This window comes from Protopterus annectens, chromosome 17.part0 (genome assembly GCF_019279795.1).
Source record: "Protopterus annectens isolate FY-2018-M chromosome 17.part0, PAN1.0, whole genome shotgun sequence".
Taxonomy (NCBI): domain Eukaryota; kingdom Metazoa; phylum Chordata; order Ceratodontiformes; family Protopteridae; genus Protopterus; species Protopterus annectens.
Window position 1 is genome coordinate 801345183 of NC_056751.1, and position 26652 is coordinate 801371834.

Below are 26652 nucleotides of genomic sequence, written 5' to 3' on the forward strand. Positions count from 1 at the left end.
ATAAAAATGCATTGGTGCCCAAGCATACATTATATTATATTAAACAATTGAGTATATCTCAGAGCCTTGTCATATTTACTTATCATCTCATGGTGCTTTAGAAACATCTCGTACTGAACTTTCAGGCAGTATATATCAAAAAGCCATTTCAGACTTGGTTAGTATAACCCAAACTGCTTGTAATGCACATATTTACAAAGTGTGACATTAGATATTTCCGTGTTTTACTGGAAGTTCATATTATCCAGAGTAGACTCAAAACAGTCAACAATTACAGGTGGTTAAAACTTGTATCACATTAGTTAGGCTATTCTCGTATAAATCAAAAGTTAAAAACAGTTTTCAAAATTACTTATTTTCTGTAGACTCTGAACGCTTTTAAAATTCACAGCACAACAAAGTATTCCTTGCGTATGTGCCTGGTTAATTCTTGAATGCAAAACAAAGAACGCTACTGTGCGCATTACCATAGCGTTCATAAAATAAACATTGTGTCTATTTAAAAAGCCGATTAGGCTTACAACAGGCATAAGTACATGACGAGCTTTTCAATAGCTGTCCATTAGTTCATGCCTTAGTCTCTTCAATCTCCGTTATTAAACAGGGACATTTGACATTTCAGGATGTGAACGTAACTTACAAAAATGTGGGTGGAAGAATGCTTCAACAATAAACGAAGCAACAAAACGTCTATATGGAAACAGAGCAATATCTTAATAATTAACTTGACTCTCGTACAGATCCACAATGGTGGAAATAAGCACACTGACTTAAGCAACCATTAATTGCACTTTATAATTGATTGAAGAGACTAAGGCATGAACTAATGGACAGCTATTGAAAAGCTCGTCATGTACTTATGCCTGTTGTAAGCCTAATCGGCTTTTTTAAATAGACACAATGTTTATTTTTATGAACGCTATGGTACGTAAGTACGCACAGTAGCGTTCTTTGTTTTGCATTCAAGAATTAACCAGGCACATACGCCAAGGAATACTTTGTTGTGCTGTGAATTTTAAAAGCGCTTCAGAGTCTACAGAAAATAAGTAATTTTGAAAACTGTTTTAACTTTGATTTATAAGAATAGCCTAACTAATGTGATACAAGTTTTAACCACCTGTAATTGTTGACTGTTTTACAGTCTACTCTGGATAATATGAACTTCCAGTAAAACACGGAAATATCTAATGTCACACTTTGTAAATATGTGCATTACAAGCAGTTTGGGTTATACTAACCAAGTCTGAAATGGCTTTTTGATATATACTGCCTGAAAGTTCAGTACGAGATGTTTCTAAAGCACCATGAGATGATAAGTAAATATGACAAGGCTCTGAGATATACTCAATTGTTTAATATAATATAATGTATGCTTGGTCACCAATGCATTTTTATGTATGTTTTTATGTATGTTTTTATGTATGTTTATTTCGAACTATTCAGTTCTTACTTTTAATATACCAGTATTTTTCTTAGCTGAACAAGGTAACATTCATGGAACTGAGTTTAATGGGTTACTGTATTTTAAATGAAGGAAACATGTGATTATAGAGATCCTATCACAAGCTTTTGTTGGTTTTAAAAGTGATGTTCAAAGTTTTAGTTTGTGTAAAGAGTCTGAAGAAGCCTTTGGCGAAAGCGCTTACTCGTTTGGAATAAACAATTTGCTAACTTACATGGATTTATTTGTTTGAATTTCTACTTTCATTTTATTGCTCATTGGAAAGTCACGCATCTTTTTGGACTGAGTTTTACTAGTGTTTTAGCGTGAGTATCCTACCTCAACTAACAGCAGCTCTGAGTTTTGGATTTGTGCATATAATCTGTGATTGCTTTGTGCTCAAATGAGTAGAGTACCTTGAAATGTAACACAGCACTGTAGAAATAATTGCAACTAGCTGCTGGTCTCCATGGTCATGTTATTTTTCCAAAGTTTTCTCATGAATCTCGAAATGTTATGTCATGTCAGCAGACAATCATGAGCAACATCTGCTGTGAAAAACAATATTGTAAACTTGTGATTTACTACGTCAGCTTCAGTAGGCAATGTCTTGTAAGAATAGTATAAGAATGGCTTCACTTCCTGATTTTAGTTAGACAAACTGTATTTTTGCATGCATGTTTTTTTCTCCTTGCCACAAGAATTAAAGTGCCTTAACCTGAACCTTATGTGTATTGGTCTTTAAAGTTTTTTCCTTCGACAGATTGGTCCCTCGAACCGGAAACCTCCACTCTGACCAGATGAGACAGGCCAGGTGGCTTGAAACCGTAAAGGGAAGAAACCACATTGGTTCTTCTTATTTGAAAAGACCTCTGACTGAATTGTCGTCCAAAAGAGGACAGCCACTGTTCTGATCTGCGACTGAAGGGCGGGTTTACCTCCAACTAGACGATCAATCACGGAGGCTCAGGTAAGGTAAGATTTACCTTTTTCTGTTTTAGATCAGGGACTTGATTTGCATTGTCTGTCAGGGGATTTGTCTTGTACAAGTCAGGGACAGGAAGATTGCAGTCTTGTCATAGATCAGGGAAACAGAATAGGTAAGACAGTTATTCTAGATAGACTGTGAAAAAGAGAAATTGTGGTACCACGTAAAAATAAGAAGGGTTATGTAACATTTCAAAGGTTAGAATAAAATGGGAAATAAGTGCACGAAAAGATCCCAAACTCCGCCGTTAACTGAAGATGCGAAATTTATGCAATTACAACATGCCGATAATGTTAAATATTACTCAAAATGGGTTAATAAGTATGAATTTGATGGTAAATTAGAAAAATCCTCATTTATTAAACTTATCAAACAGCTTAAAACTGATTCCAGAGGTCGGGTAAAAAAGCAACGTCAGTTAGGGATTCCTCAGGCACACAGGTGGATTGAGGAAGCAAACCGTAGGGAACAGAAGAGCAATAACTCAAAAACAATGTTTTTAGATAAAGAGGATAATAACTTAGTAATACCATTGGCCCCTCCACCCCCTCCGCTTCCCTTACCAGAATATGAAGTGAGTGGACAAGCTGGTCCACCCACCATGATATCCTGCTATCCCTGCAAAAGCAAAACCGTTTGTTAGAGATCCCGTCGAGACCAGGTCTCGAACACGGGCAGGAAACTCAAAAGGGGACATTGAATTATTTCAAATGGGTAGACGTTCATGATATATGAGTGAAGAAGAAATGTGCCCACTAATAGAAGTACCTAATCCTCAGGCAGGACAAGAAGGACAGGACCCAACTCTCTTAGTTTACAGACCATGGACACCTGAAGATATCCGGAAAGCCACTGAGGGAATTCCCCATCCAAAAGTTAATTTTAGAAAATTTTTAGAAGACCTACAAGGCATGAGGTTAAGTTATAACTTAAACGGAGAGGAAGTAGAAAAAGTAGTCAGACAAATCGTGGGACCAGATTGGCACATGATCATTGGCAACTGGAATCCCCGTGATGCAGAACACAAACCCCTCCCACATAGTAGCGCAGAACTAGACAACAGAGTGAAAGGTCTTACAGACCGAATCTCTGAGAAATGGAAACCTAGGGCAAACTGGACTTGCATTAATCAATGCATCCAACAAGAAGGTGAAACTGTTGACAGATATTATGCTAGATTATTAGAGTGTTTTAATAACCATTATGGAATGCAGGTACCTGAAGATCAAACACATGATTCCCCGTATGAGCAGCAGTTAAAGAATGCATTTTAAAAGGCAGCATTTTGCCTATAAGCAGCTTTATTACAAAGCACATGGTAGATCATCGCACAAGTAGACTACAGTCACTACTTGAATATGCTAGACATGCCGAAAGGCATTTTAACAGTAAGAAGAAAAAGAAAGCCCAGGTATTCTCTGTAGAAGATGGAGCAGAAGTTTATGTAGTACAGTCCAGGAAAAAGGGCAAGAAAAATGCCCAGGGAAACAAACAGCCTGACTAACGATCAGAGGACTTTGAAGGGCGAAAGAAAAGGGGGGAGTGCTTTAAATGCGGTAAGAAGGGACACCTGGCAAAGGATTGCAAGAAAAACAAGAAGGCAACTACGGAAGATAAGGAGGGTGAGGACTGACTATATGATAGTCAGGAATCACTAGAAGAGAATAGCCAAGAAAAGACAAATGCAAATGTGATAGAGGGAGCAGAGGATGTGACAGGAGAAATAGAGGAAGTGCATGAAGCCACAGATAAGGATGTGACAGGAGAAATAGAGGAAGTGCAGGAAGTCACGGATAAGGATGTGACAGGAGAAATAGAGGAAGTGCAGGAAGTCACGGATAAGGATGTCACAGGAGAAATAGAGGAAGTGCAGGAAGTCATGGATAAGGATGTGACAGGAGAAATAGAGGAAGTGCAGGAAGTCACAGATAAGGATGTGACAGGAGAAATAGAGGAAGTGCATGAAGCCACAGAGAGTGAAGAAAATGAAATTTTACACTTAGCTTTATTGAGCTTGGAGCTCTATTTAGCAGACACGAAACCAGAAGTTACACTCCTGATAGAGGGGAGGGAAGTCACATTTTTGTGTGACTCAGGGGCCTCACGGACCCTGATACACCCCTCCAAACTACCAGAGAATTCAGAGTCACCGGATTACATATTAGTGAAAGCAGCTAATGGACAGCTGTATCGGGAGCCCCTCTCCCATAACGTTGCGATAACTGATCCTGTTTCAGGCTTAACTCAGAAAAGCAAAATTGTTGTTTCTGCAAAATTCCCAGTAAACCTTTTGGGCAGAGACCTTATGCAGCTATTTGGCATAGCAGTAGTTCCAACCATGCAGGGTATGGAAGCACAGCGACAAATTGATACTTTTGCAGTGCAATCAGAGGGTGAAACATTTTATTGGTACAGTCAGGACTTAGTTACGACTGGTCCAGGGGCAGTAACCAAAGAGCTAATGAACGTAGCCATCAGCAAGTTCCCCTCCCTTGACACTGACAAACAACAATTGTTGCACTGTACTCTATATTATTGTAACACACCAGGACCTGACAAGGAATATGAACAAGAGTTGTTTAGAAACCGTGCAAACAGATTAGTATTGTGTAATCTGTACTGGGATATGGAAGGGAACAGTGTAGTTAGCTGTTCATTACCCCAGGAGTTCTTTGCACTTTATAAATCTAATCGATTACCACATGTAAGCTTAACCAAGGACAAGAATGTGAAATGGGCAGACCTAGGAGAAAAAGTCACAAGGTGGGAAAAACAGACAGAGTTAGAACTATCAGAACATGGAGTACAAAAGCAGAAGTTAAATTGAATAACACAGACACACCCAGCTGTGCATTTGCAGTCAAGCGAGGACAGCTGATTAGCACTCTTATCAGAAGAGGAAGAAAATGCCTTACAAGGCATACCAGAAACTCTCTGGTCAACAGACAAATCAGATGTAGGACTTATTCGTACAGCGGGACCAGTTACTATTACGCCAAAGTCAGCATTTAGAGCACAAAAGAGACAGTATCCCTTGAGAAAAGATGCAGAGGTAGGAATCAAACCTATTGTAGCAACTTTACTTAAGGAAGCAGTACTGGTGGAATCACCTGATTCACCATGTAACACTCCTTTATTTCCTGTTAGAAAAGCAAACGGAGAATTGCGCATGGTCCAAGACTTACAAGCTGTAAATGATGCAGTAATACCAAGGGCACCTACGGTGCCAGATCCAAACACCCTGTTGAATGATTTGAAACCTCAGCAGAAATATTTTTCTGTGGTAGATATCAGCAATGCGTTCTTTTCGATACCGATACACCCTAATGGCCAACATTGGTTCGTATTCACATTTCAGGGGAAAAGGTATACATACACGCGACTACCACAGGGATATTGTGAAAGCCCAACAATATTCTCCCAAGAAATGGCAAGCAACTTGGCGGGATTTACCCCACCGAGAGGCAGTCAGATTTTACTTTATGTTGATGACATCCTGCTGGCAGCCCCCACCCAGCAAGATTGTAAAGAGGATACCGTAGCATTGTTACAATTTTTAGCCACTCAGGGACATAAAGTAAATGAAAACAAATTGCAGCTTTGGAGAAAGCAAGTTAAATATCTAGGATATGTAATATCCAAAGAGGGTAGAACACTAGATGAGGACAGACAAATAGCAATTTTACAAGCACCAAAACCCACTACCAAGAAGGAAATGATGTCCTTCCTGGGTACGACCAACTTTTGTTGGAACTGGATCCCAAACTATGTTTTGGAATCTGCACCGCTGACCAACTTGATATACAAGAAGCCTATGGCAGCACAGGATTTATTACAATGGACACCAGAAGCAGAATCTGCTTTCTGCAAATTGAAACAGCTGATAGCATCTTCACTAGTCTTAGGATTACCAAACTATCATAAACATTTTTTCCAAACTGTAGATTGTAAGCAAGGTTATATGACATCAGTGCTAACACATCAGCATGGGGACAAACAACGCCCCATTGCTTACTATTCATCACAACTGAAAGCAGCTAATGGACAGCTGTATCGGGAGCCCCTCTCCCATAACGTTGCGATAACTGATCCTGTTTCAGGCTTAACTCAGAAAAGCAAAATTGTTGTTTCTGCTAAATGCCCAGTAAACCTTTTGGGCAGAGACCTTATGCAGTGGCGTGGTCATTGCCCCACTGTGTACAAGCAGTAGTCGCAGCTGCAATGGCAGTACAGGCTTTGGCCTCAGTAGTGTTGTTCCACCCTCTCACATTGAGAGTGCCTCATGCAGTCATGATTATTTTACTGCAAGAAAAAGTAGCATATCTTTCTCCTGCTAGGCATCTTTTCTGTATGACTATATTTTTGAGCCAACCTCATATGACAATTGGATGATGTACAACTTTGAATCCGTCTACCTTGCTTCCAACTCCTGCAGATGGCACACCGCACAGCTGCCTGCAGGAGATTGAGCAAAAGACAATGCCTAGAAAAGATCTTACGGATGTTCCCTTGGATGATGCCAAGGTGACATATTACGTGGACGGCTCATGCAAAAGCGGTCCCACAGGACAAAACCTAGTAGGATATGCAGTAGTTTCTGATACTGAGATTATAGAAGCAAAATCTTTACCACACAATTTATCTGCACAGGCAGCAGAACTGATTGCCTTGACACGGGCATGTACCTTAGCAAAGGGTAAATGTGTAAACATTTTTACTGATAGCCAGTACGCTTTCTCTACTGTACATGTTTTTGCGCAACAGTGGAGAAATCAAGAAATGATAACATCTACTGGCAAATCAATCAATCATGCGCAGTTTATTTTAGATCTTTTAGAATCTATTCAGTTACCTCAGAAAGTAGCTATTTGTAAATGCATAGCTCATACCAAGCAACAGGATAGAATTTCAAAAGGGAATGCAAGAGCTGATACAGCTGCAAAGCAGGCAGCTTCAGAAGCATTTCTTTTGAATGAGGAATTACAACCTTCTGAGATTTTAGACTTAGAAATGTTGAAAACAATGCAAACACTTACTACGCAGGTTGAAAAACAAAAATGGATAAAATGAGGAGCAATTCTCAAAGAAGGGCTGTACATCCCCAAAGAGGGAAAACCGATATTGCCATCTAACGTGTTTAGATATGCAGCTTTGTGGAGCCATGGACAATGCCATGTCTCAACAGGGGGAATGGTACAGTTAGTGAACCGAGTGTTCACAACATATGGATTCATAAACTATACTAAAAATGTTTGTTTATCATGTCACGTTTGTAATAAACATCATGCACAAGGGGCGTTAAAGCCCAAGCAGGGGAGTTTCCCTGCACCACCGTATCCATTCCATACTATCTGTATGGATTTCATAGAACTGAACAAATGCGAAAATAAGAAGGTAGATATGTTTTCCAAATGGGTGGAAGCTTTTCCGACTAAAAATCCAGATGCAGCTACTGTTGCGAAAATCCTTGTTAAAGAAATTATTCCTAGATTTGGCATACTGGAGAAGATCTACAGTGACAATGGCACACATTTTGTGAACCAAACCATACAACAACTGAGCAAGTTTTTCGGAATTTCTTTGAAAAATCATTGTGAGTATCACCCACAATCTGCAGGATTGGTAGAGAGGTACAATGGGATGTTAAAAAATAAATTAAGGAAGCTCATTGAGCAAACACATAGAAATTGGGTGTATTGTCTGCCCCTGGCACTGTTGAGCATGAGAACTGTTCCGAATGTGAAGGGATTGACTCCTTTTGATAAGTTATTTGGGAGGGCATATTATATACCTCAGTGGAAACCTCTCATGCCTGCAGATCAGGAAGCCGACTGTACACTTGCTGAGTATATGAGGAGAATGTTGAATTCTAAACACCTTTTGCAGTTTAATTCTGTTTTAGATAAGGAACAAACCAGACCATCGGAAGCAGTAGTAGTCCCAGGCACGTGGGTCTGGGTGAAAGTCGTCAAGTAGAAAAACTGGACGTCACCAAAGTGGAAAGGGTCATACCAAGTGCTACTGTCAACACCCACTGCAGTCAAGATCGTAGAGCGAGCATCCTGGATTCATCTGACACACTGTAAACTGGTTAAAAACTTTGAACTAGATAAAAATCTTGTTACTGTTACACCACAAGAGTAAAAATGACAAAATCCAGAGCATACAGGAATGCAGAACAGCCACAAAAAATTGCATGATTATCCTGTTGGCTATACTGGTGACATGAATCTTTTTGTTGTGGCCTTTCCTTTTTCCAGCCACACAAGCTAAACTGAATAAACGCGATGTGTTACTCATAGACTGGCATCCAAACTTTAACACTTACCAAGCGATCAAACATGTGTATGCTGAGACTTTTAATGTTTCAAATTGTTGGGTTTGTACAGCTATACCAACAGCATACGGGAGATTATTAATGACTTCAGTCCCCCTAGGGGTCAATGAGACCTGGGAAACCTTGGTTTATGATACTACGACTGTTAAATCACAAGATAAAATAGCATTGCACCTGCCTGTTACACAAAAGGGAATTGTGTGTTTTTATAAAAATGATACTGTCCAGGTGGGTTGGAGTAATTGCAATATGACTGTTCCTTACAAATATTACACCAAAACTAATAGTGCAGGTTCTATTTGTGATACAGACTATGACTCGTTTCTTAAATCAATGCACAGAACAATTAATGAAGTACAACATAATCCTGTTCTTTTTAAGCTACTGTCTATAATAAACAAGAAAATGTTTCATGCAGGGCAAGCATATGTTAATAGTAAAGTTACTACTAAGGTGGAAGATTGTTATTTTGTATGTGGCAAAAAGGCCTATAAATGCTTACCTGAGAATTGGTCCGGCAGTTGTTTTTTGGGTTACCTGGTTCCGGCCATACGACACACTGCAGTTTTGCCTCGAGGTAAAATTAAAAATGCATGAGAGGTCACCAAAAAACCTGTTAGGAAACCTGAGAATCCAGTGGGACAGATCGAGGCGGGCTGGAGAAACCATCATTCCATGGGCGATAAACTAACACATATGGACTTGTGACACTGTCATATCGTGGGCAGGCATATTACCAGCATATGGAGCAGTGAAATCAATTTGGGAGCTGAGAAAACTGTCTAAACTCCTCGAAGTAATGAGCAATGCAACTTTTTTCTGCTCTCAAATTAGTGACTGATGAACTGAATGCCATGAGAACTGTGGTGCTTCAAAACCGCATGGCTCTTGACTTCACCCTAGCGGCGAGAGGTGGTACGTGTGCTTTAATCCAAGAAGAATGCTGTTTGTATATTCCTAACAACCAGCACAAGACAGACAACCACCTTGAAGTGATTCAGCAAGTGTCGACCATGACCAAACCAGGCCCAAACCCACTGATGGACTTTTACCAGAAATGGTTTGGGGGGGTGGGGTTCCATCCTAATGAACATCTTGATTGCTATTTGTGTAGGAATGCTCCTGCTGGGAATATGTGTTTGTTGTGGCATCCCCTGCATGAAAAGATTGATCAAAGATTTTATAGATTTGTCGGTTTCTGAAACCTTATATCAAGGTATTGAGCTTGATGAACTATTGAAGACTGAGATGCTTTCATAAGTTAAACTGAATGACTTTCTTAACTGCAAATCCAAAATGGAAGAGGTTAGGAAAAGAAACAAATTATTTATGCTTTTGAAAGTAGAATAAAAGTATTAATAGGGGGGAAATGTTAGAAAAATATGTATTAATATGTGTGCATTAATGCCTTTTTAGAAGCCCAAAAGGGTTAATACATTTATTCTGCTTTATGCTGAACAAATCCATATTAATGGCAAATGCTTTCTGACCTTGTATTTTGTCAGCGCAGCTAAAATCTTGTTTATGTCTTAGGAAATGTACTGAGAAGCAGATCGTTTTCTGCTTGGTTAGGAAAATAATGAATAGAACAATACTGCTTTCTATAATGTTATTTAACTTAGACAATTAACCCTCTCTGTGTTATGAGAACATACACAGCTGCAGGAAGGATAGCTAAAGTGGAACAAAGACCGCTTGAAGAATATGAACTATAATCTGTGATTGTTTTGTGCTTGAATGAGTGGAGTACCTTGAAATGTAACACAGCACTGTAGAAATAATTGCAACTAGCTGCTGGTCTCCAAGGCCATGTTATTTTTCCAAAGTTTTCTCATGAATCTCGAAATGTTATGTCGTGTCAGCAGAAAATCATGAGCAACATCTGCTGTGAAAAACAATATTGTAAACTTGTGATTTACTACGTCAGCTTCAGTAGGCAATGTCTTGTAAGAATAGTATAAGAATGGCTTCACTTCCTGATTTTAGTTAGACAAACTCTGTATTTTTGCATGCATGTTTTTGTCTCCTTGCCACAAGGATTAAAGTGCCTTAACCTGAACCTTACGTGTATTGGTCTTTGAAGTTTTTTTCCTTCAACAGTATGTATCCCAGAGACTACCCCATCTATGGAACAGGCTCCCCATCCATGTGATACAGAGTTCTTCCCTAAACCAGTTCAAGTGCAACTTGGACAACTGGATGGGAAAGCAAAAATTCATCCCTGGTTTGGCACCTATGTCTCTAATGAACAGAAGTAACCTGTAAATGGTTCAGCTCCCAGGCCCCATGCTTACACTTATCAAGGGTAACAAAACTTGTCAGAGATTTGGAATGCATGGCTAGGGTTAAAAAGGACCTTGTGGTTGTTAGCCTAGTAAACACCTATGAACCTATGAACCTATGAGAAGAGTGTTCAGCTATAAAACATACATACGACTGCAATTCTGTCATCAGAGTTTTCAGTGCAGACACCAGAGCTTTATCCACTGAAAAGCATAGTATTGTAGCTGCAGAATATTAAAACTGAAAGTTATTTTTTCTGGTGAAGTATAGATGATTTCAACTTTTGACATAATGAAAATGTAGTACACATATTATGGACATTGATTTTATATCAATTTTTGTACAGATGTAAAATACAGCCCTGGTGGAAACCAAGCATAGGGGCAGAATGTGAAAAGGGTACCTGAAATGATGGATTTATTAGTGCATACATGAGACCATGGCTGGAATTCATAAGCCCCCACCATGTCATGCTAAAAACATTTGCTCAATGAACTAGGATGAGTAGGATGTGTGGGATTCAGAAAACACATCTACATGAACAGACCTACTAGAAATTCTCAGATACTGGAAACAGAAATATATGCTAATATGCATATAATGAGCTGTGCCGTATGCTAATGAAGTAAAGATAAACATAGAGGAGCGATTTAGAAAGGTATAAATAATGTGCAACCACACTATATCTGGCTTAGCAATGAAGATGCACATATGTTCATGTCCAGCTAAAAGAAAACTAAAATATGCTTGGGATTGCAGAAACATGTTTTTCTTGTGACTGCAAGATGCTTTTATATCAGCTGATACTGCTGATGATTATCAATGTTGCTTGTGGAGGTGCAGGGTCTTCAGACCATGCTTAACCTTCTATGTTCTACATGACACCACCATCATGGACTGCTGCAAAGTGGACAGATACACCATACAACAAATACTTGATGCATCAGCCTCATCTGCAGTCCCATTTGGAAGATGGAATACCCATCCCTGTAGAAACTAAGGTATGTTTGCCTTTACATAGCTTAGCTACAGGGACCTTTCAGTGGCCTACTCTGCACAGAGTGGGGGTTTCACACACTTGTGCCTTTAGAATAAAACACCAATTCCTCAATGCTATGCTTCAGCATTTAGGAGAGCATATGTGTTTTCCACATACACCAGAGGAGAGAGCTAGTATTTTGTGAGACTTCTGCACTATAGCCCATTTCCCTGAAGTACTGGGAGCCAAAGACTGTACCCACATAGAAATAAAGGCACCACCTGGTGAACTGGGAGTGAGGTACATGAACCAGAAAGGGTATCACTCTATCAGGTGCTAGGTGGTCTGTAATGTATAAGGTCATCTACACGTCTACAATGTGTATTCAGGCCATCCAGAGAGTTTCCACAACTCACACATAGGGCACATCGCGACCTTTACCAAAAGTTTGCTGGGGTGACTTCCCACAGGTATATATAATTAGGGATGCTGGATATGCACTAGAACCTTATTAGCTCATGACACAAATGAAAAGTCCAGAGAATCCACAGAACAAGGCTATAACCATGTCCTAGCACAAACTAGAACCATTATACAGCATCCCTATGGGCTTCTCAAGTTACAGTTCCATTGCTTGACTACATCTGATGGTGCCCTGCAGTATGACTATGCTTTCTATGCCAAAACTTTACCCTGTGTGCTGTGATATATAATAAAACACTTAGAAAACAATTACAACAAGGTGACCAAGTGCAGGGACCACAATTCCCATAAACACAGGCAGTGAGAGTTGAGACAAATGAAGAGTCAGAGGATGAGGTACCAGCCTCATGTGATGACCATGCCAGACAGAAGTGAGCACAAAATGCCATGGCACAATTTAAGAGGCAGTGAATTGCACATTGTTACTATGTGAGTAATACAGCTTAGCAGATATAGACAATAACAATGATGCATAGAAACAAACCAAAACATGCTTACTCATGCATTGCCTGCCTACTCTAACCATCATTCATAGGCAGTCCAAGTCAGACATACTTTCAGATGCCAGGGAGCTTATATCATCATTTGCACAAACGGGGGAGTCAACCTTTGCTACACATCCACTACTTAAGTGATTAGAAATACAGTAAATATAATGAAAAACAGACCTTGCCTACTTATGCATTGCCTAGTCACTCTGAACATCGGACATAGGCAACCTAAGTCAGACACTCTCCTGGAGGCCAGGGCATTCTTGTCATTATTTGCATAGGGGGTTGAGCAAGTTTTTCTCCACAATTATGACAGTACTCAAGCAGATTAAACAGACAGTAAAATACTGATGCATACAGAGGTAAAGCAGCATCTGCCTACCCATGCCTTGCCTGATCAATCTGTGCATCAAATACAGGCAACCCAAGTCACAGACAGAACAAAGGGAAGGGCACAGTTATTATCATCCATGCAGATGGTGGTTACAGAAGCACATATCTTTTACAGGAAGTGTGTGAGTGTGAGCGTACCTCTCAACTGTCCAGATTTCCACAGAATGTCCAGAGTTTTGACTCAGAATTTCATTCTGTTCCTCATAAAATTTTTAGTTTTCCAGCAAATCACTTGGATGATCTGAAGAATGAAATTAGTAAATGTTGTTATACATTTGAGTTTCCCGCTTCATATCCTTTAGGAAATGCATTTTAATACATACCCTGTTATTCTAGCAACTTTCTAAGTTTAGAAAAAAAGAACGCCAAAAGGACAAAAACCACAAATAACTGGCAAATGAAAGATGAAACTCAGATGAAACTCAGTAAATAGCGTAACCAACAGTTTAATACACGCTTTCGTAAAAACTTCATCAGAATACAAAAAAAGACCACAATCCAATGCATTTAAATACTTAAACAATTAACAACCAATTACTCAATTAAAATCAAACAACCTAATTGTTAAAAAAACATACATTCTGTTGTTGTTAAAAAAACAAAAAGGAATTAATTTCCTTATTCACTTGTAGTTTCCTATACTTTAAAAAACATTTTATATTAATGTAATCATTAAGGCCGGGGAACCTATCCGAATTAAGTTTTATCTGCCACGCAGTTTCACGCTGTTCTAAGAAATTCTTGTAGTCTCCTGCCCTAAGATCTGCATGTACAACTTCCAAAACTGAAAATAAAAATTTTTTATAACCATTACAAAATTTGGTGTGCTTGTACAAAGCATTGTTCTCATCACATGTCTTAATACTGTAAATATGCTCTCTGATTCTAACATTTAAGCTCCGAGTGGTCATGCCTATATAATATGCAGAACAACCAGAACATTGACCAATGTAAACCACCCCCTTAGTTTTGCAATCAACATAACAGGGTACTTTGAATGTCCTATCAAATGTATCTATTTTGATGTAAGGTCCCTCAGAAATAAATCGGCACGTGTTGCATTTGTGGCAAGCATGCATGCCAATTTTATTGGTATTAATGTTTGATAGCACCGAGGTGCTATTTTCCAAAATTCCCTTTAAATTATGCCTGTTCCTAAAGACAAATTTGGGACCTGCTCCCAGTGTCCTTCTGATGTCCTCGTTACCATTAATGATCTTCCAGTTGTCAATCACAATCTGCTTGATCAAGGATCCATCAGAACTAGTGTCAAAAGAACACAGGGTGTCAACATTATAACCATTCCGTTCGCCATTCTGATGCTGACCACCATCAAAAGAACTGGGAAAATCAATGATGGCTCTAAAAAAACTATCACGTTTACTAAGAATCTCTTCACTAACCAGTGTTAACCCCTGAATGTCATACCCTCGATGTGTAAATAAAGACAAAACTGTGTGAAATTCTTCTATCAAATCACTCCATTTAGATGTCATCCTACTCACTCGTATAAACTGCCCTTGGGGAATATTCCTGATGGTATGTTTAGGGTGATTGCTGGTGTGATGCAAATACCCATTTGTGAAGGTCTCCTTACGGTGAATCCTACTGTGAATTCGTTGTTCATCTACATCCCAGTATAAACATACATCTAAAAAATTCACTGTGGTACCAATATTTCCCAAGGTGAACTTCACATAGTTAGAGATGGAATTCATAACATTAAAAAAATCATTGACTACAGCGGAATCACCTTCAATAATAAAAAATAAATCGTCAATGTAACGACAAAAAAAGTGGATGTTAAATTCACGTTTTAAAATGGGTAACGCTTCACACTCCCAAAAGGCCATAACTATGTTTGCAAAGGCGGGGGCTGCTGGAGACCCCATCGCTACCCCCTTCTTCTGTCTGTAGTAACTATTACCAAAAAGAAAAATGTTGTTCTCTAAAATTAATTCTAAAAACAACCTGATGGTTGAAATGACTCCAGTAGTAAACCTACCACCAATTATTGCAAGAAATTCACACACTGCATCAATCCCCTCCAAGAGGGGAATGCAGGTGTATAAAGAAATAACATCGACTGTAAACATGACATGCTTAAAAGGGTCAAAAAGATGATCCTGTAAAAAAACACCAATTTTACTCAAAAAATGCCAAGAGTCTTTCACGTGAGATGGTTCACTCAATAGAATGGGACCTAAAGTTAAATCAATCACTAAGGAAATACCTTCAGTGATAGAATGTGGGCATGAAACTATCGGCCTAAGGGGTGGATTGTTAACATCTTTGTGTGTTTTTGGAATTCCAAAAATCACCCCTATGCGTGGCTCTGTTACAACACAAAAATCATACACTTCACTTGTAATGTCCCCTGTCATAAACAAACTATATAACTCAGAGTGTATCAAACGCACTCTGCGTTTGTAATCAAAAAGAGTAATACTTTCGTATTCATCTGAATTATTAATGATTTCTAACATTTTTATCCTATAGGTGTTCTGGTCCATAATCACAATGTTACCCCCTTTATCATTTTTCATGAATCTGAAGCGATGACACAAGGACTTCAGATTCATGAGGGCAACCCTTTCATCCATAGATAAATTATCTGTGACATGCCTCTTTGTACTTAAAACTTTGTTAACATCTGCAATACATTGTTCCTCAAATACTTTTATAGTGTTATGCAAATGTGGGGTAAATGTGGAAGGTTTCAACAAAGACTTTTGAGGTTGTCCTTTCTTAGCTAAAAAATGTAAAGTATATTTTACATTCAATTTTCTAGAAAACTTTTTTATATCAATAATGGTGTTGGTTAAATTAGCCCTACATGTGGGAATAAAATTCAAACCATACTTCAAAACATTAAGTTCACTTTCAGAAAAACAATGCTCTGTCAGGTTAATTATATTAAATTGTTCGAAAGTCCTTTCTAAGTTTCGTCCGTTGAAGAGCTGGACCCCAAAAAGGTCCGGCTGTGGGTCAGAACAGTGTTCCTTTGATGTTGACCTCCCCTTTTGTTTAAAAAAGTGGAGTGAAAATTAGAACCTGAGTTCGTGTTGCCCACTGCATTACTACTAGCTTTAACTTTGGGCCGAACTGACCCGTCAACATTAACAATTTGTCCATCATTTTCAATGTCAATTCCCTCATTACCAACAATGGGATCGTCAGTAAAAAAGTTCTTAACGTTAAGAGAATCAATCCCTGACTCATTAGTCAGCCGTCTGTCAGAGTCATTTTTAGTTAAATTGTTGTCAGGATGCGCTGTCTTGCATCCCACACCATTGCTGTTAACCCCTGCTGAATCGGGTACTCTAGAAACAAATGTAGAACGCCCAAAGGCATGCGAGGTCTGTTGCTTTGAAGTGAAACGATTATTCGTTTCACTTCTTGAACCCCTTGGATACTCTTTATTAGCAAAGTTATCATATGCTGTGCCACTATCATAAGCGGTGGTATCACGGGTTATCTTAACCCGTTTACGATTAATGACCTCCGCTGTGTGTTGTTCCAATTCCTTGTGCAATGCAGTAAAAAGTTCTCCAACTTTGTTGTCACCCACCAGTTCCTTAAGCTCATTTTCTAACTGAGTTATTTCAATTTTTAAATCAGCCATTTTAGTGACATTATTGTCGATTAACAAGCTCAAAAAATTCATACCAACAGTGTTGAAAAAACAACACAAAGTTTTAAAGAAGGGCGACACTTTAGTGACTCCATTGGGGCATTTAAAAAATCTAAGGCCCTTAGGGACCATGCCCAAATCAATGCAATGTTTGAAATAACTGTTTTCTATGTCCAAAGAACGATATCTTTTCAACAAACTCACAAGCAAGTTTCGTTTGTTACTGATGTCAATGTGATTAAACCCACGTTTATCTTTACCTTGATTGCCGAACGGATTCTGAATTCCGTTGAGAAAACCTTCTATGGTTATTATTCCTGTTTGGTTGTCCAAGGAAGACCTTTCTCGTTGACGAGACGCCACAACCCGGCTATAATCCCTTCCACGATGGTCTTCGGCATCTACCACTGTGTTTAATTCAAAAAAAGAAGCGTTCGGACTCGGATGTTCTTCAATACGTGTTTTAGTCATCGGAGAACGTTCGCTCTCATTGGACCTCTGCATTAAAACCTTCAAGGAACTTTTAATGTCTAATAAAGTGGCCATAAATAGCTCACTTAAAGTGTTAGTAGCGGAGTTTGGCATATCGTGCACTGTTAAATCCAAAAGTTCATCATCTCTCACATCAGCCATGGCGAGAAAAACCAAGAAAAAAAGAACGCCAAAAGGACAAAAACCACAAATAACTGGCAAATGAAAGATGAAACTCAGATGAAACTCAGTAAATAGCGTAACCAACAGTTTAATACGCCAGTAAAAACTTCATCAGAATACAAAAAAAGACCACAATCCAATGCATTTAAATACTTAAACAATTAACAACCAATTACTCAATTAAGATCTTAGGGCAGGAGACTACAAGAATTTCTTAGAACAGCGTGAAACTGCGTGGCAGATAAAACTTAATTCGGATAGGTTCCCCGGCCTTAATGATTACATTAATATAAAATGTTTTTTAAAGTATAGGAAACTACAAGTGAATAAGGAAATTAATTCCTTTTTGTTTTTTTAACAACAACAGAATGTATGTTTTTTTAACAATTAGGTTGTTTGATTTTAATTGAGTAATTGGTTGTTAATTGTTTAAGTATTTAAATGCATTGGATTGTGGTCTTTTTTTGTATTCTGATGAAGTTTTTACGAAAGCGTGTATTAAACTGTTGGTTGCGCTATTTACTGAGTTTCATCTGAGTTTCATCTTTCATTTGCCAGTTATTTGTAACTTTCTAAGTTTATATAATCTGTCCTTATTTTTGGACCTTTGTGCCCCCATTATGTCAAGCTTTGTCCAGATTTCTTGGGCTAAGAGGTTGACAGGTATGAATGTGAGAGGTGAGGTGTAAGAAAATGTGTATGTGCATTTAAGGCCAGTGTGTCCAGGTTTGATTTGGGAGGATAATATTTACAAGTCCCTATTGACCTGCATGTATGTAAGCTATCATTAGCAGTGTGGGTTTGTGTATACATCTGCAAGGGACACAGCCTCAGCATGTGTGCCAAAACTACACTCTGACACATTGAAGAGGTCTGAGACATGCATGATGGTGGATCTAGTTTGTTGTGTACACCACTGTCCATGAGAACTGCTGCTGGCAGAAGTTGCACTAGCTGTTCCATGACCCTAGCAAGAAATCAGTGTGCCACCTGAACATGAAAGTTGTCTACATCACCAGATGCCAGCACAATCATGTCCAAGACCATGACCATGTGGACAATCTATCCAGGGTATAGACACATCCTCATCCAAAATAATAAGGGAAGTGCTACAACTGTGGGAGCAAGACCTCGCATGTTGGCAGACACCTGAGGATGTTCCAGATGATCAGCATTGTGGATGTTGCCTCACCCTCAATAGATAACTTATAGCAGGCACTAAATAGTCAAGTGTGTCATTCACCTTGTTCATTGAGTCAAACACATGATTCATAATGTCTTGTAAGTCAACAAGTGGAACCATTAGAAGTCTCACACCATCTTCAAGACCCTGGTGCAACTTGGCCCTGCCTCCATGATGGCCCTGCATATATGATGGGTGGCAGCTAGTGACACACCAACCTCATTGGGAAGGTGGCAACCATTCCTCCTGTAAGCATCTCATCCAAACCCCTCCTATGTAGTAGCTCCTATTCAGGATGGCTAGGAGCAGTTTCAAATATATCTGCACCTGGGTCATCACTCTGCCCTGATCTACATTGTACCATCAACCTGTCAGCTCTCAGATATTTCTGTGTCATGGGTTAGGGTAGGTAGGCTGATTGTGTTCATTGTGTCCATAGTCTGAGAAGGGGATGGAGGCGGGGTCAAATTCCCTTTGTCTGATATTCCCTCTGCGACCTGAGGGTGAGACGCTCATTCCCACCATTATTATCTGTGGCTAAGGATCCCTAACATCAGATGGAGGTAGTTCCACATTCCTGGTGTTAGACATTGATTCCTGTAAAAACAGCAAAGAAATAAAAAATAAAATACCCAGGGTAAGTATTCCCAAACAACACAACTGCACATGCAAGTGCTATAATTTCAAGTACTAATAAATATAATTACTACATGTAAGCATGGTCATACCTTGTGCAAGTGTTCAGTGTTTCTTGATGTCTGATGTACCTACATGCAATGGGTTAGATAGGTATTATAAGCATTCATGTGAGTATCAACTACAAATGGGCAATTCAGTAAATAGGACTACATCCCTGGGGCATCAATATTTGAAATTCTTTGGGGCCTTTTAATCTCTGCCTGAACATCCAGCACTGCACAGTGAAACTCTCAAGAGGTTTCAATGCCCCTCAGTGACACCAAGAACTCAAACATCTCAAGATGTGGTGGTACAGTTGAGGTCCCAGCACCTGTAGCCCTCTGCTCATGTGCTCCAGCATCCACTCTGATGACAGCTATATGTATCATATCACTAACTTTGTGTCGGACCATTTTTATAATTATAGTCATGGCCACCACCAGCATTTGCATCATCGACCACCTGCTGCCAAACATGGTCATTGAAGAGCATATCAGAAGCTTGCACTGCAATGAGCCATCCACCATGGAGATGGAGGTCGGGTACTATCCCCTCATTCTCAGTCTCTGTAAAAGGTGGCTTGCATGTGGATGTGCCCTTTTCAGCCCTCATCTTAGGCATATCCCTGTTGTTATGGAATACAAATAGATTTAAAAAGCCAGGTTCTTACATCGGTAGTAGACAAAATGTAACAGTTATGAGCTATATACCAACACTGCCTCATGTAATGGCTTGCTAGGAACTAGCACAAACAAAGCTGTATCATAAAGAAGTACAGCCAACAGTCTAAAGTCCAGTTGCATATGCCCAAATTCCACACCCCAAGGGAAAACAAATTAGCAGGTGCATTATCGTCAAGTTATCAGGCACACAACTACCTAAGCATAGCAACAATACAAAATTAAACTTGCTGAATCTAACCTTACATTGAGCAAGCCTGTGAACATGTTTTGAATTGCCCAGCATTTTAGTGGCGCATGTTAAAAGGTATTTCTCTCTTCAAGAAGAATTCTAAAATGTTTTGGAAGGCTACTAAATGCTGTAAATGTGTTACACTATAACCATTTAAGACATTTCTTATGACTTTTATAATTATGTACAACAAGGCAGGTAGCACTAAGGAAATAAATGTCAATATCATACAAAAATGCATTTATATGAATCAAGACTTACATTTAAATATTCTGAAACACTGCTACAGTTCAGGTACAATTCTCAAAGCACATTCCCTTTAACACAAGGGGAAGACAGTCATTTTCTTTAGCAAGATGGAATATCCCTACTGCACATATGGAATATCCCTACTGTACATATGGAATATGCCTACTGCACATATAGAATATTCCTACTGTACATATGGAATATCCCTACTGCACATATGGAATATCCCCACTGTACATAGCACTTATGAGGTATAGATAACCCTTCTGTGCACATTGAATATGCCAATTAGTTCTCAACTCATTATACTTTCTGTATCACTCCATAAACATTGTGTTGGGGTCTGCATGATGCCATGCACACACCAGAGCAAAACAGGAGCAGATTTTAAAAGTTTGCCTAATACCTTCCAAATGCCTCATTATGAATAATAGTCAGTAAATGATGTGTTAAAGATCCATGCTCATAAAATCACATTTTGAGAGGGTGTATCACACACAGACACAACTATGTTTAAGTAATACACATTGCAAAATATAACTCGTTTGATCCATATATTGACCATATCATCTAAAATGTATGTGAAGCAGCTGTGCAAATAATGCAGACATGGGTGAAAACTCCTAATAACGAGAATGATATCTCCAAGCACATGAAGTTAGATGACCTAATCACATACATTCACAGCCGAAAACAATGGGATGACAACATGTCGTGCTTCAACACATTCAATGTACAAAGAGAACGCAAGCAAGACTTTACATACAGCTTACGAGTATGCCATCCAAAACGTGGTTGTACCCTCTGCTTGATTTCATTCTCATTTCTCTCCTATCCTTCCATTATCACGCTTTAATCTGTTCCAAAAAAAATAAATAAATAAAAAATACACACCCATACCCAAATAGGGTACTGCAGCAAAAATTCCCATTTCAGAAAAAAAATTAATTGCAAGTGCAACTGACTCTGCTTTGAGCAAGTGGTTACTTGGCAAAACTTGTTAATGATGTGATATTTTTTAAACATTTGTAACTGGGTATTCTTTCCGATGAATAACCTCTCACGGCTGTGAACGTTTTACATATATCTGTTACTTTTGCCTTATGAGTCCTTTTCACTGTGACTCCGTAAGTGGCTAAGCTAGTCAATGCAATAATAATGAGTGTGTATGAATTACATTCTTGAGTACTTAAACACTGATACGCATCCTTGAGAATAAAACCCAGTCATCCTGCACATCACATAAGTTTTCACAGTTGCAGCCGTTATTCATTGGCAAATCTTAAAGAAGCAGATTACACATGTTGCACCGAAGGAGTTATCAAAAAAAATACAAGTGTTCATGTTCAAACTCTGCATGATGATTGGCATATCATCACTGATCATCAATGCCCCTTAGGAAATGACAATTCTCATTATATATCAAAAAGAGAAAATTGCTGCACATGCGCATAGACTTAGCCATCATTCATGCAACTAAACATGATTTTGGTGCACATCAGTTAACATATTGGCCAGAAAATCTCAGTCAGAAGAATCATTTGCTTGTAACTTCCTTAATGGCTCACCATCTAAATGATTTGTTTACGTCATTACAGTGTAGTAGGTTCAGGGTGTAAATCCACATACGGATTATGTTAATGTTTTCATTTGGTGTTAACTATGTAATAATGTCATATTTTTTACCCTACTACTAAGTGAATGCTTTCAAGAAAATATAGTATCCTTTCTTCATCTGTCAGACGTTACATGTTTCATTGCTATAATTTTATTGTTATGGCTCCCCATATTGCTGTATTACTTCCAACATATTTGTTTTTCCATTCATAAACAATCATCCTGCCATGAGATCACTTACATGCTTAATGACACCTGTGTTATAAGTTCATCTGTGGAATTACAAGTACCAACACACATCAAGAGATCGATTTTTACTTGCTGGAGTTTGAGTCCAAGTCTCCATTATGTCATCGTCATCATCATCATCATCATCATCAGCCTCCTTGTTCCCATTTTCTACATCACCATCTCTCTCAGTTCAATGCCACACTCCTGCCTTCTTTGACACTCATGCCTCATTGTGGCAGATCTTCACTAACACAATCTATCTGCCTCTTTGCTGCACACCATTGTTTCCTCTTACAGTCTTCCTGTCTGTCCCAAATCTTCTTCACCAGAATGTCTTCTGCTTTTCTACACATGGGCCCAAACCACCATAATCTGTTCTCTTTGATCTTTTCTGTAATTGGAGCTACTTTGGCTTCTGCTGTTATGTCTTCGTTTCTTCATCTGTCCCACAGTGTGCATCCTACCACCCTTCTCAGGCACTTCATTTCCATCACCTTTAGCTTCCTCTTCTACTCTGCCTTTACTGCCTAGGTTTCTGTACCATACGGTAGTACTGGTCACACCACTGTTTTGTATACCTTACTTTTCAGCTTTTTTGCCGTTCTTCCATCATACACTACATCTGACACCCAATACTAGGTGGCTGCAACCCCTCTGATTCTAGCTTTGTCCTCTTCATTCAGACTTCCATTCTCCTCATCCACCCCTCCCAGATACCTGAAACTCTTAACCTCTTCCACTGTCTTCCCTTTTATCTCAGTTCCCTTTGCCTGATTTCTTGTTCAGAGTCTTCCTGAAATGCCATATCATCTGCATGCAGCAACTCGTTTGATCTGTCCTCTCTGACCTATTTGCTAATGAAATCTATCACCAGTATGAACAGCTGTGGACTCAGAGCTGAACCCTGATGCACACCCATTCCCACTGGGAACCCCTTTGTGAGACTGAACACTGTTCATTTTTGAGTCATTGGGTCCTTGTACATAGCCTGCACTAATTCTACCAATGTTTCAGGGACTTTTAACAACTGCAGGACTGCCCAAAATCAGCTTTCTTGGGACCTTATCATATGCTTTCTCAAATTCTAGGAATGCCCAACTGGACTCATTCCTCATCTCTAGCTTCATCTCAACTATCTGTCTCACTGCAAACACTGAATCAGTTGTGCTGCATCCTGATCTGAATCTGAACTGCTCACCTACCATCTTACTTTCTACTGCTCTGCTTATCCATTTATCAATCACCCTCTCCAGAACGTTCATACAATGTGAAAGGAGTCTGATATCTCTGTACTGCTCAGAGCTGTGGATGTCCCCTTTGTTCTTCTATATTGGCATGCGTATGCTCATTCTCCAGTCATCCGGTATATGCCTGTCTCTTCATACTGCTATGAGTACCCTCAAGAACCATTTCTCCACTATCTCACCCAGATATCTGCTGTGACCTCATCTGAGCCTGTTGCTTTCCCTGACTTAATTTCCCTTCATGCTATTCTTACATTTTCTAGGGTGGGCTCCTGTTCTTCTCTCATTGTAGGCTGTGTCTGGAGCAGTACAGCTTCTGTGGGGGTTTCTTCATTCAGAAGCTGCTGTTAAGTACTCCTGCCATCTGCCTTTGATGTCCTGTGGACTGGTCACCAGGTTATTGCTACCATTCCTTATGAAAGGTGTCTGGCTATCTTCTTTATCTTCCTGTCTTTGTCTTGCAACCTGATATTGTTTCTTTGTGCCACTTAACTGAATCACATTCCAGAAGCTGGTAGAGTGTCTCTGATGCCTTGTTCTTTGCTATTGCAACTGCTTTCTTAGCCTCTTTGTTAGCCAAGCCCGGTCTGTCTTTTCTATCTTCTGCTTTTTACTGCACTCCTTCTCTCTTTTGATAACTTCCTGGACTTCTGCATTCCACCACCAGCTTTAATTATGTACATTTACTCCATACCTGGCTCAGCCACATATCTGTTCTGTAGTCCTCACATGCTGTTTTGAGACTCTGCCATTCATCTTCAGTTCCACCTACTTCTTCCTCTTCCTCATCTTTGGATGTTGGAGCCATGACTAATTCCTTGAACTGTTGTACTTTGTCTTCAGACAATGCCCAGGTCTTCAGCCTGGTCTCTGTTGACCTTAGAGCCTTCTCTGACCACTGGCTGCTGCTGATAGTGGCAAACAATGGTTTTATGCTGTGGAACTACTTTTTCATGGGGATGACATTACAGTCACTGATTCTATCCCAGTGTCCTTTCCTTACTAGGAGGAAGTCTACCTGAGCTGCATGTTGGCCACTCTTGTATGTGATCTTGCAACTGTGTTGGCCGCCATTAAACCATTTGCCAGACAGAAGTCTAGAATGGCCTCTTCTTCTTTATTTCTGTTCCCTCACCTATGCAGACCATGGAAGTTCTCATAACCTCTTTCTGTATGCCCCAATATGTGCATTTAGGTCATCTATTATCATCACTAATTCATGTTGTCCTGCTTTATCTAGCAGGTCATGCAACTGCTGTCTGAATGCACATTTCTGATATAGGGTATAGGCCAATATTATGAATATTTCCCTATCATTGGGCTGGATTATGATTGCCATGAGTATGTCAACAAGTCTGATGATATCCCTCACTGCCTTCTGAAGCCTCTTTCTCACCACAAATCCCACACCATTTCTAACCTGCCCTTCTCCTGAGTGGTAGACTGTGGATCACATCACATGCATGCACTACAAAGGTCTTATAAGCTAAAAAATGCCATTTTTTTGGTCATTCTTTATGTGACGGTTGGCATAGAGCAGTGTTGCTGGTAACCGATGATCGTAGGAAAATGGCATTTCTCATTATATGACAAGAACTAAGAAAATACCTATACATATGTTAAGAATTTGACATCAGTTGTGCATTAGAGCATGGCATGGATGTGTGTCAGTTAGCATTTTGAACATAAAACAAAATTATTGCAAAGAAAATCTTTTCCTTGTAAATGACTTTGAGGAGTAAAGAATCAACTTATAATGCAAGAGGTATGAGGTTCAAGTCGAATGAAGTTGTCTTTATTTTACAATTATTCTATCATTCTGCAGCTGTAGTACATTGTAATGTATAATGTGGTACACACCTCCTCTAACCTTTGTTTTGTTTTCATATGAGTGGGATATACATGGGTTCAAATCCCCTCACTTGAATTAACTATTGTAGTGCTATCAAGATATTTTTTTTACCCTGAAGTTGGTAAAGCTTTTATGTAAAACACAATCACATCACACATATGCACAAAATGTACTAAGAAATAATATACATGATACTATATGTACATTATTAGAATATATACTGTACTGTTTCTGATCCAACATTATTAGAATATATACTGTACTGTTTCTGATCCACTTAATGTGTAACACATATAACATAGCTTATTTCTAAGTCAGACACACTTTACTAAACTTCACTTCACATACTTATAACACGTTTCACTGTGGTGTTACCAGTGGCATAGTTCAATATGTGATGAGTTTTGTTTTCAGGGGTTCTTTTCCAATGTACTATACATAATCCATTACAAATATATTTTTTCTCTATAAGAAGTGCAACCTATAATCCTATTAAAAATGATATAAGCATAATACACACAAACAATGAAAAGTACTTTGGGAAATAAAGTGTGTGTGTGTGTGTGTGTGTGTGTGTGTGTGTGTGTGTGTGTGTGTGTGTGTGTGTGTGTGTGTGTAAGACTGTTAAACACATGAACTTTATAACGCATGATCCCTGTGTGCTGCTATGAACATATATATATATATATATATATATATATATATATATATATATATATATATGTATCACTATCACTGTTAACCAGCATGGGCTGGAGTCACTCTGAAGCACATATACACATCAGCGTACAGTAGTACTGCCATGTTTCAAACCTAAAACTGACATTCAAAATATGGCTGTTTTTCCTTGCATAATTTGCACAAGTCTGGTTCTCCATGGTGGCCGATGTTGCACACAGAATGGAGCACACAAGATCTGGTTTGGACACCAATTCTCTGCCATTTTTCCTGAAATTGTTGAAGGGTGACATGACTGGGAAAGGTGAGGGTAGTGCTCCACTTG

General features: G+C 39.1%; 1 protein-coding gene across 1 annotated transcript in view; it reads right to left on the minus strand.

Moving 5' to 3' along the window:
• The window catches only part of LOC122791526 (extracellular calcium-sensing receptor-like), a 198556-nt gene extending 183269 nt beyond the window's left edge, over positions 1-15287 (minus strand). Inside the window, exon 1 of the mRNA XM_044059268.1 lies at positions 14508-15287. Coding sequence (XP_043915203.1) covers positions 14508-15287 — 780 coding nt within the window. The remainder of the gene's footprint in view (positions 1-14507) is intronic.
• Between the last annotated feature and the right edge of the window lie 11365 nt (positions 15288-26652).